Raw genomic sequence first — 12356 nt, 5'->3', positions numbered from 1 at the left:
ACTAGTTATTTTGGTAATTTAGCATTATTATTATGAATTATTGTTATGTTAGTAAGCATGAGCTAGTAGGGGTATTATGGTCATTGTCATGTATTTGATTTATAAGTAGATAGACCTATTGTTGTGATTAGGTCTTCCAATCTACCCAATACTTCAACAGTCTCAAATCATGCTCAACGAAGAAAGGATCCATAAAGCAAACCCCATACAGTTCTGCTTAGTTGTAGATGTTGTTGGTGGTAGTGTTTGCAAGAATTTGGGAACAGGACAGGAAGACAACCAAAAACTGCCACTCTAAACTCATAGCACATTTATCCTTTTTCTCTATTAGAAAAATGAAAGAAATTTTATTGAAGAGGAAGGATTGTACAGAAAAGCGCATATAAATACTTCCTCACAAGATATTGGAAAAAAAAATTAACAAAACAACAATGCCCACCAATCACACTGTAAATCTGAGTAAATCTGAAAAGAGCAAAGCCCTCTACAACAACCAGCTGCGGAAGCCCACAAGGCCATATAATGAACCCTATTCCAATGCATCGACAAAGACATCTTCTTCCCTGTGAATATAAGTGCATTCTTCTCCAATCAACTCCCCCCCGCCCCTCGCCCAAAACAAAACAGAAAAAACCCTCATCCCCACATTGCCAAACCATCTCTACTCCTTCCAAAACCAGTAATGAGATGGCCAATAAATCCTCCACCTACTCTAAACGAACCTAACTCTCTTTGAATAGACCAAATAAATTATTCCAAACCCCCCTTCAAAAAGAAACAATGAAGGAACAGGTGAGAAACAAATTCTGAACTATCAAAACATAAAGAACATACACTCGGAGATAAAAGCCTTAAAAGGCTACCTACTCTATAACACATTGTTAGTGTTAAATCTATTAAGAACTAACCAAATAAAAACCCTAATCTTAGAGGGGGCTTTAGCCTTCCAAATCAATGTTTTAAAAGGTGAAAGCATAAAGCGGGGCGCTCTAACCCATAAGAGGCTAGGCGTAAGCCTTAAGGGGTTGGGGCGTAAGCCTTTTGAGATTTTATTTTTAGATAAAAATACATAAATAAGTTATATATTTTAAGAATAAATAAAAAATTAAGAAAATCACAAATATAATGTAACGAAAAAAAAATCAAATATAATTTGCAAACTACTTGTTGGCCATTCAAAAAAAGTTGCCAAAATTCATTACATAAATCATGACAAGAGATAGCTATAACATTACAAAGTTCAAATTATTTTTCAAGATCTCAGATACAACTCAATTTTTTTGAAAAGGTTGAGGTTTAAGAGTTTTAGAAATCAACTCATGTGATAACATTCCTTTTATATAAACATGGAATCAATATTTTCTAGCCAAATCTTACTTGAGAATTGCACACCCAAAATGCGTAACACTCAGAGTGAAAAGGAGCAAAAGGCGTGCCTTTTTTGTACAAAAGCGTAAGCTTCAGCGTGTAATGCGTTAGCCTTTTTGGGATTTTGTATTTTAGATTGAGCCTCAAGGCGTTTTAGGCATGCCTTGCCCTAAAGGCGAGCCTTGATTAAGCCTTTTAAAACATTGTTCCAAATAGAACAAAGAAGCAGGAAATACATGTTTTTTTTTTTTTTATAACAAAGGGAGATTTCATTAATAGATAAAGAATTTACAAGAGGGAGAATGAGATATCTCCCAAGACAAACGGGTACAAACCAGAAATAGACAAATAAAAATAACCAAGAGAGGAGATTATCAAGTCAGCATGTCCCTCCAATCTCTTTGAAACTGCTGGGAGCTTGCCTCTCTAAAAAATCCATAGCTGGCACACCATAGTGAGGCCAAGAACTTAATTTTTTCCCAAATCAACATCCAATTTAATTTTTTCCTAGAAAACATCTGAGTGTTACATTCCATCCATATTCCCCATAATACCACCAAAAAACCAAACTTCCATAAATCTGCCCTATCCTTCCTTCTACAAAGCTGACGAAGGATATATAGGAAAAGTCTTCCACCAAAGGAGGACATACCCAGCTCTCTAACATGACACCAAAAAACATATTCCATATCCTCCAAGCAAATTCACATTGCAAAAGAAGATTAGAAGCTGTCTGAGAGTTCTTGTAAGAGAGCAAACACACATCGGGAAAGAGAGCCTTCAAAGGTCTCCTAATTTGAAACAAGTTATTTTTATTTATTTTATTAAGTACAAACAACCAAATGAAAGCCTTTATTTTAGGGGTAACCTTGGCCTTCCAAATAGTAGAATAGAGAAAGAAAGAAGAGTTAGAACGAAATAAAAATTCAAAAAAAAAGATTTTCTATGTCAAATGCTCAAAAAAAGACTTGCAATAGGATTCCCCCAAAGAGACGAACATTTCATCGTTGCTTCATATGTGTAAAACAAATCAAATTAATACAGGACAAAGAACAGCGAATCTACACAATATTATGCATAGATTGGAAAAATATCAAATTTAATTAGTGCATCACTAAACATACTTCATATTTTACCTGAGACATTGTTCCAAATGGCGTTCTTTGAGTTTTCATCAACCCTCCCCTACCTCCACAATCACTACATTGTTTTATGCAACTGCTGGATTTAGCACCTGTTCCTCCACAGGTATTGCATGCATCAAAATAAGAAACTTCAATGTCCCGTTGTCCTCCAAAAACTGATTCTTTAAGGCTCAGAAACAAGTCATACCTATAACCCAAAGAAAGGGTAACACTTAAAAGCACATAACTTAATAATTAATGAGGTGATTGCACAGTTATGCACTGGACAAGAACACACACCATAGACTCAGATTCGTAAACTTGACGATGTATTAAATGAGAGTTGAATACAAATCATGAATATTAAGTAGCTGCTGCCGTCTCATTTCTTACACGCACACACATAAGTGCTGCATTTTCATTCTTATTAATGAACCTTCACGTGCCTATAGAAAATGGAAACTCTTTTCAGCTTAAAGCATGGAAACCTAATAATTTCTCCTCTCCCTCTCGTTCTCAAGCCGTCAGCCAGATAAATCATAAAAATTGAATAAATAAGAAATTTCATTAAAAGATCAGGAATGTACAAAGAGGAGAATAATACATCCTCCTAGAAATAACCTAGAGAAAACCAGAAGGAAAAGACAAAAAAGAAACAGATCAAGGGAGAAAAAAACAGAAAACACAAAATCAAGCCAGCAAATAGAGCCAATCCCGTTGAATATCCAAGAAGCTCACACCTTTAAAAGCACCCACAGCCAACATACCAAAGCAAAGCCAGGTGATGAATCTTCTCCCAAATGAGTAAGAATTCAGCTTCTTCCTAGAAAAAATGTGGGTTATGTTCCATCCTTTTTTTTTTTTTTTTGGTAGCAAAAGAAGTTTTCATTAATAGGAAAAGAATTTACACGAGGAAGAATGAGACATCTCCTGAAAAAGAGCATGTTACATTCCACCCATAAACCCCACATTACTGCAAAATAAGCGCATTCCAAAGTGCTGCCAGATTGTTCCTTCTCCATCCAAAACCAAAATCGAAAACTGCCAAAAAAATCATCCACATTCTCCAAGCAAACCCAGCTGTGTCCCAATAAACCAAATAGCACAATTCATGTCTTTTAGGCAAAATCACAGAACAGAAATAAATGGGATGCTGTTTCTGAACTGTTATAGCAGGACTACGAACATCTAGAGAAAGTGCCTTCAACAGTCTCCTACTCTGCAGCAAGTTATTTTGACCATATTAAGCACAATATAAACTAGATAAAAGTCTTAATTTTTCAAGGAACTTTGGCCTTCCAAATGGGCATGTATAAAGTACCTTCCACCTTCTAGTTTATGAATACACTTTAGGGAACCCGATGTCATTTAATTTGATCTTTTTTGGCTTCAAAAGCAATTTATGGATCCTAAAAAAATACAGTTTTGATAACAGAAGTGGATAAAATCAGAATGATAATTAATAATATACTTTGTTGGTGCAAACTAGAATCTATTCAATAAATCAAGCCTCTAATAAGATACCGTCACAGATATATTTGCTATATAATAAGTTTTGGAAGTGAAGCACGAGGGCCAATACACCTTTTTTCAGAATTTATTGGCAAAACTATGAGTTTTAAACCTTTATATTTAAATAATCAAACATAATCCTAGGACAGGTTGTGGCCATTGTCTTATTTAGTGGTTGTGGTATTTTGGATTGGCCTTCATCTTATTTAGGGGTCCCTTTGGGTGGTAATCCTTGGATGGGGCTTTTGTGATCCAGTTGTGGAGAGGATGTCTAAGCATTTAATCGGGTGGAAAGGCGCTTTATTCTATTTAGCGGGTCGCATTACTCTAATTCAGGCTTGCCTTGTTGGCATCCTTTCATATTATTCGCCCATTTTTAGGATTCTTGAGGTTATTGCTAGTAAGCTGGAGAAAATTATGAGTTATTTCCCTTAGTCTGGTGTTGGAGGAAGAGGGATCATTTGGTTTGACGTGGTGTGTAGATCCAAATTGGAGGGGCCTTGAGTATTGAAAATTTACTGCCTAGAAACACTGCCCTCTTGGCTGAATGGCTTTGGCAGTTCCCCTTCGAGGATTCCTCTCTTCGGCATAGAGCCATTAAAAGTAAGTCTAGATTTCATGTGAATGATTGGGATGCTAACTTGGGATTAAGATGTTCTTGGAGAGGCTGTGGAAATATATATATATATATATAAACTGAGAAAATTTATTAGAATTTTAGAAAGAGCAGAATATACAAGAAGAAAGAAAAAGAAATGATAGGGAGAACAAAATCCTCCCTTTACATCAAAAGTAAATAATTACAAAGCTCACAGTCTAAGCCCAAAACCAAACTCAATGCAATAGAGCCAACCAGTCCCGCTGCATGTCTTCCCAAGAGAAGTGGCAAAAGCATCAATGTGCCAACACCTACAACAATGAGTGATATATATCACTCAGCTCCAAAGCAAGTTATTAGACATAGCCACACCTTTGAATATTCTAGCATTCCTTTACAGCCAAACACACAAACTAATTGCCATAACAGAGCATTGCCATAAAGCCGTCCTTATCCTTTCCTTCACCAAAACCTCTAAATGTGATGGTACAAAACGCCTTCAATGTGGAAGGGCAAACCCAATTCTTGCTAAATATACCAAATAATTTAGTCCAAATAGCCATCATGAAAGGACAATGTAGAAACAAATGTACACAAGTTCTCCACACTTCAAACAAAGGACACAAATATCTGGTGATGGGGCTTTCCTGGGTCATATCTTTTGAAGCAAAACATTCATGTTAATTCTTTGAAGTATTGCATTTCCCAGAGTAAATTATTTCAGTCATAATATTTCACAGCAACTGAGACTTTTTCCCAGACTGATGCAGATCAAAAACTCATGGGACGATCACATGTTTTTTAAACAGAAACTAAGGGGATCAGTTTTGTATGCCCAGCTCAGGTCCAAGTAAAACTAGAGGAATGATCCGTCAACTTTTAATTGAGCAAATCTCATGAGATCATCCCACGAGTTTTGGCTACAATAACTTCGTCTTCCTCCTTTCTTCCCCAGATCTGCTGCAACTCAAAAGCCCCCCTCCCCCCAAATACACAAAGTTATTGCAGCCAAAACTCACGAGATGATCCCAAGATATTTGCTCAACTAAAAATCAAGGAATCATCCCTCGAGTTTTGGTTGGACTTGACCGTTGGGATTTTTTCTCTCATAGCAAAAGAAAATTTCATTAGTAAGGAAAGAGTATACAGGAGGGAGAATAAGACACCTCACACTAAAAATTTACGACAAACTAGAATTTTTTTTTTTTTTAAGATAGCAAAAGAAGGTAGAGAGAGAAGTTACAAACTAACTAAAAGGACAAGAGGTCCACCCAAAAAAAAATAAAAAATAAAAACAGCAAAAATATAAGGGAATAAAAAGATAAAATATAAAACAATAAACAAAAAGAACAATTAACCAAGAAATCCCATTACAATCCCTTCCCCTCATAATTCACTGAGCGCTTCAGATTTGCTAGCTCCTTGACCTTTCTTTGCTTTGAACTTATGCCCCAACAAAACACACATCCGATCCTCCAGCATCACTCATTTTTTAATCCAATTTATCCAATATCTCTTGGGCTTCTAAATCTTTCCTAGAGATCACCTCATCTGGTGTAGGTAAAATACATCACTGCACTGCATTTTGCTATCCAACCCCTTATCAAAAATAGAAACCACCTCCAATCCTTCCAAACTGTGCTGGATGAACATATGAGATGTCCACAAGATCATCACGAGATTCAGAAACATATCCATATTGTTCCCAGATCTCATCCAACAGCAAACACCCACCACCCTCAGACTTACTTATATCATCATTATCATTATCTAAAAAGCCTCCCCATTTCCTTTCCTCCTTTCCTTTGCTAACTCCATTACTTCCTATATCCTTCATCTTAGCAAGTGCATCTTCCACAGTACTCAATTCACCTACAAAATCTCTCTTTAAAATTTTTGGCCTCATCTCATCATAATGCCATCTCTTCACTTCATATAATTACCTCATTTCTGCACCCATAAGAGCAGCTTACCAACAAGCATGCACCTTTGTGCTCTAAGATTTTTCTGAGTTAAAACCTAAAACATCAGATTTTGTACCCAAACCAGCTTCTTTTTTTCTACTACTCTTTGATATACCAGCCTCTAACCCTTCTACAAAACCACAATCAACAATCGATTTGATGCTATTGTCAATATCATAATTTTCTTCCCTGTATTCAAAACCAAGATAAAGTCGTCCTAATTACACATTAAATGTTTATACGCTCTAAGTTTGTCTTGTATAACTGAAGAGAGGACTTGGACTTTGTTAACAATTGTCTGAATGCCCCCATCCCCCTTTTCTGGCTTCTATGAATTTTGGCCAAGGGAATGGACCTGTTCTCTAGTAGGATCGAATATAGGAGGGGCCTAGTCACCCATACCCTCACAATGGGCCTTCGTACAAGCAGGACCCAACTGAGAAAACCCCAATTGGGGATAACCCTCTTTTGAACCCATACAACAACCATAGCAATAACCAAACTTAAGTACCAGTAGGTGGGGTTGGCTACATGAATCCTTTTCTATCAATTCACTCAATGAAAAGCATTTTCCTCCTCTAGCTTAAAAGTTAGTAAATCCTTCCTCACTGCCTCATTCCAAGTTATTTTAGGTCTACCCCTACCCCTTTTAATACCAAAAATAACAGCTAACACACTTCTCCTCACAGGTGTGCTACTAGGTCTATGTTTCAAATGCTCTAACCATCTAAGTCGTTCCTCTCTTATTTGTCTTTGGCTGGTGTTATGCCTAGTTCACTGTGTATATGTTTGTTCCTTAATTTATCTTTTAATGTTATACCACTCATCCACCTTAACATTCGCATTTCAGCAACTTTACTTTTTGTACATGTTGCTTCTTAGTTGCCCAACATTCTGATCCATAAAGCATAGCCGCCTAACACAATTCACCTTATGCACTCCTCCATTACCCAAACTGCTTAAACTTTAAGAAGACAAAAAACTTTCCTTCTGTTCTCAAATAAAGATATATGGGTGATTTTATGCCTAGCCCAAGACAATATCGAAGACTCATTGAAAATTTGAATAATCTCAGTCACTCGACCAGATATATCTTTCACAGCAAGTGTTGTGAGTCAATTTCTAGATTCTCTAAGGACAAGTCATTGGGACGAATTTGCATCTTGAAATATCTTAAAGGAGCACCTAGGAGAGGTCTCTTATATCAGGATCAGGGTCATAATCATATTCAAGGATATACAAATGTAGATTGGGTCGAGTCACCTTCCAATAGAAGATCCACAACCGGGCACTGTATCCTTGTTGGTGGTAATTTGGTCTTTTGAAAGAGTAAGAAACAAATTGTGGTGGTCAGGAAAAGTGTTGATTCGGAGTATAGGGGCTCACACTGCATGTGAACTTGTTTGGTTGAAGAACATGCTGGAAGAACTGGTTTTCCACATTCTCAGCCTACAGAGTTGAAGTGTGATAATTGAGCTGCTATTCATATTGCCTCTAACCCAGCCTTCCGTGAGCGAATAAAGCACATTGAATTTGATTGCCACTTTGTCAAAGAGAAACTTGTGCAGAAGCTCATTACAACCACACACTGAAGTTTGATTTGCAGCTTGCTAATTTATTCACTAAAGCCTTGGGAGGTGCTCGCGTGAAATTCATTTGTAACAAGTTACAACCATATGATATATATATATATATGCTCCATCTTGAGGGGGAGTGTTGATGGTTATGTTGGTCATTTAGCATTATCAGTATGTACTAGAGTTATGTTAGTAAGTGTGAGTTAGTAAGGGTATTATTTTCATTGGTAAGTACTAAATATATTCTATTCACTGACACATCATTGTCAAAAATGACACCATTTGGAGGCGCACTTACCCAGTCTTTAGGAGCATTTTCAGACCTTTGATTTGGCTTTTTGAGCATTTAAATAAAATGAATAAAATTTGTATTTTATTTTGTATAGATCCATACAAGTCCAAATCCAACGTTCGAAATCCATGCACTCAAACACAACTTTAGTATCCAACCTTTAGTAAAAATCTATGGAAGTGTGGGACTGACTTAAGGTTAGAGTGGTATTGGATACCACCTTTTCCATATTAAGATGAAATACAGCATGCAATACTCCTGGAAAAATCGCACTTTCAATAATTTTTAAGGCAAGCAACAATGATTGTAGTGTCACAAAATTACCGAATGTCAAGGCCTTGACTGCCTTTGTTCCTCACATTAAAGTTAATGCCTCCTAATTCCCTCCTCCCTCCAAAAAACCCATTTGAGTCACCAAAAAAGGCATCAAAAATTTCAAAAGGGTCCACCTGAAAAAATCAGAGAAATTTGTTAAAAAATAGTCACCCAATAGCAATCACACATGGTAATGGAAACACATAAGCAATCAAGGACGTGAACTAAAGAATTAAATTAACATGGAAATATGAAAATCAAACTATTTAGACGTCGCACAGGTAGTCAAGAACTGAAAAAAGTAATAATCACACAGCACAATTGAAGAATGTAAAGGTTCCCTTATGGACATGAACTAAAAAAATTAAATCAACATGGGAATACGGAATCAAACTATTTAGATGTTGCACAGCCAATCAAACACTGAAGATGATTATGATCTTAAACTCACTCCTGGTGAACCAGCATCTGATCCATCCTGTTCTCCTCGTAACCCTGCCTCACCAAAGCGATCATATAAAGATCTTTTCTCATCATCTGAAAGGACCTACATAGATGCTCGATTAAAACATGAACTAGAGAATGCAAAAGCAACACAATCAATTGATTCCAGTGACTAACTTCTATTTAATATTACAACCAGTTGCTCCAAATGATAAAAAATGAATCCACATAAGCATCTACATAAACAATACCAGCACCCACATACGGATGCACTTGTGGACCTGTGGCCCTGTTTGCTCCCCACAGGAAGGCCAGGGTTTGAATCCGCTTGGGGTTGGGAGAAGTGGGGGAGAGTGGTTGTGTGTGTTTGCAAGCACATGTTTACCTTTACAAACAAAAATTTAAAAGCTTTTGCTGGAACCAACTAATAAAATGAAAAAAGAAAAAAAAAAATTACACACAAGAAGAGAAAAGGAAAGAAATCAAAAGAATAACGAATATAAAAGTGGCCGAAAATCAACCCTTTAGGAATGAAATAGGTACCTCATATGCAGCACTTATCTCTTTGAATTTTTCTTCTGCCCCAGGCCCCTTGTTCAAATCTGGATGACACTGTTCCAAAACAGTGAGATGATAAAATCAACCAATTCAGAATTTAGGCCTTAAGTTTTATGATATGCTATCATGTCATTTAAAATAAAGGACCATTATCACAATCAAAAATTATAAATCAAGGTATCATTTCCTTTCTTTTTGAGAATTTTTTTTTCTTTTCTCATGTTTTCAGAATTTACATGAGTAAACGCCCAAAACAAAAGAATGAAAGTGTGTTGAGATTTAAACAACCAAAATGAAAATGAGGAACAATAGGTACTAAAGACAGACAGGAAAATAGTTATGAATCTAGCTAACGTTTCATCTCAGTTATATATAATAACATGAGACTCGGATGACAAAGGAAACTACGTGATTTTTAGATAGTTGATAATCTCTCCAAAAGAAAAAAAGAAAGAAGAAGAAACTCTCGTCTTCATTATGAATTTGCTTCTTTCACATATAACATTTCCTCAAGTTCTAATTTGGCTATGCCTAAACAGAATCACTTCCAAAAAAACAGGAAACTTTCTGTTGAACAGGGCTGAAAGCATGTGCAACATTTTAACTTTATGCCATCCCAAAAGGTAAGAAAAAATGTTGTGATATATGCATGACATTATCATATGAGATGTCTTGAGAATAAAACAATAGACTCAGCTCACAGGTTCACATAAGCAGTAGTTACAAGCTAAGATATACCTAATGGATCCTGAGGAGACTGACTATTCACAAGTTCAGGACTAATGAAAGCATTTTAATTGCGATTAAAATATACCCATAAACCATAAATAAATAAATAAAATGTAAACTTGCGTAAATTTATGATTTTGCCCCAATCATGAATTTGTCCCATATTTAGGGCTGCAAACAAGTCGAGTCAAACCAATCTTAATCATACTCAACCTTGTTTATTAATTTTTTAACCAAGCTTAAATCGAGCTTGAAAAATGCTTGCTCAAGCTTGTTCATTATGTAAATGAACAAGCTCACAAGCCCTTGCCAAACCAAACTAGCAAGTTGTTCACAAACAGTTTGGTTCTTTTGGACTGTCTTACTAATAGGCGAGAGGTTCTCAAGGTTCTATTAGAGAAAAGGAGCGAAAGGGCTCCTACTACTTACTAGAACAGCTTTAGAGTTTTTTTGCCCTCACAAACCCAACCTATTAGCCTTGGGACTAGTCGTAGCACAAAATTTAGGTTGTAAAGTTAGGACTTAAAAACAAGCCTATGCCTAAACAACCCCTTCTTTTAAGCCCACTACAGTCTATCGAGTTTAATTCAACCTAATTAAACAAGGCCAAAAATAAACCTAATCCAACCTTATGAAATGAGCCCAACCGAACTTGTAACTGAACCATTCACGAGTCTAAATGAGTTGAGCCAATTCATGGTCAGGTTCGGCTTGTTTATCAAATAAGCCCCAAAAATCAGGCTTGGGAATCATTCATTTACATAATGAACAAGCCTGAACAAGCTATTATCGAGCTGAAATCCCAAGCTGCTCGTGAGCGGCTTGCTTTGTTTGCAGCCCTACCCATTCTGTACTCATAGTTTTAAAATTAATATTCAATTGCTAATCATTTCATGCATTCACCTTTGCAAGATTCCAAACCTATAGCGCATGTTCAAGAGAGTTTTGGCTTGACGGGCTTGAATCAAGGTTCATTAAGAAGGTTCACTACTTAAACTTTCCTTAGGCTCCTCAAGCACCCATCACGCAATGTTCTCTTACCTCCTAAACTATTGGCACTACGCACTTGGACCTACAACCAGCTCTCCTATTCTCATCACATCCTCCCGTTGCAACAAACACAAGAATCCCTAAAGTATCCCTCCTTTTCTTCATTTGACCTCGCTGGTCACTATGTCACTCTCCAATTGTGCCTACAACCATCTCTGCCATTGACTGCACTTCCATATGGTGTCCTCTAGATGGATAACAAAAACGGAAACATCAACTCTTAAGATGTCCTTCATTTCCCTTTTTTGGGGGGTGTATAGATATTTATATATGTGTGCGTATGTATATATGTATGAATCGACATGTATGTACATACGTAGTACATACACAAACACAGACACACATAATGGTTAGCAATGAGAGAGTTCCTCTAAGTGGTCTTGACATACTTGGGTAAGCACTAGCTTGACCTTTATGTCTTCGGCCCACCCACAAATATAAGCCACTAATCCTCCACCCAGTTTTCCAATAAGAGACAAAGTGGAATCTCTCCATGACTTGTAGTTTCAACGACTCTTCCTTGAATGGAAGTCATTATTGATCATTCAAGTGCCACGCGACTAATCACGAGCCATTACTCAACCATGGGAAAGCTAGAAAATCATGAGAGTCCATTCATCTACAAGATTAAGCAACTACAAGATCCACCACTCATTTTCCGTGGTATCAACATCTATAGGATCACATGCATGAACACCCAACCGCAACTCAAACCACAATCTCCAGTACCACTTGTAAGCACCTAAAGAGTCCTTGCAATTAGGTTTAATTTAACATACATGGGTGAGCACCAACATGAGTTCAAAGGTTGAGCCAATATGTCCT

General features: G+C 36.7%; 1 protein-coding gene across 3 annotated transcripts in view; it reads right to left on the bottom strand.

The window, feature by feature from the left end:
* Positions 1–12356, bottom strand: part of LOC131146802 (uncharacterized) — a 90932-nt gene that overhangs the window by 68276 nt on the left and 10300 nt on the right. For all 3 annotated transcript variants that reach the window (XR_009134456.1, XM_058096595.1, XM_058096596.1), the window contains exons 2-5: positions 9738–9806; positions 9202–9297; positions 8760–8884; positions 2505–2700 (exon numbers count right to left, since the gene is read on the bottom strand). Coding sequence is in view for 2 of the 3 variants with exons in the window: in XM_058096595.1 (XP_057952578.1) it covers positions 2505–2700; positions 8760–8884; positions 9202–9297; positions 9738–9806 (486 nt within the window). In the remaining variant the exon portion in view is untranslated. The remainder of the gene's footprint in view (positions 1–2504; positions 2701–8759; positions 8885–9201; positions 9298–9737; positions 9807–12356) is intronic.

Source organism: Malania oleifera, chromosome 13, assembly GCF_029873635.1.
Source record: "Malania oleifera isolate guangnan ecotype guangnan chromosome 13, ASM2987363v1, whole genome shotgun sequence".
Lineage (NCBI taxonomy): Eukaryota > Viridiplantae > Streptophyta > Magnoliopsida > Santalales > Ximeniaceae > Malania > Malania oleifera.
This window is presented reverse-complemented; position numbering and strand designations above follow the sequence as displayed.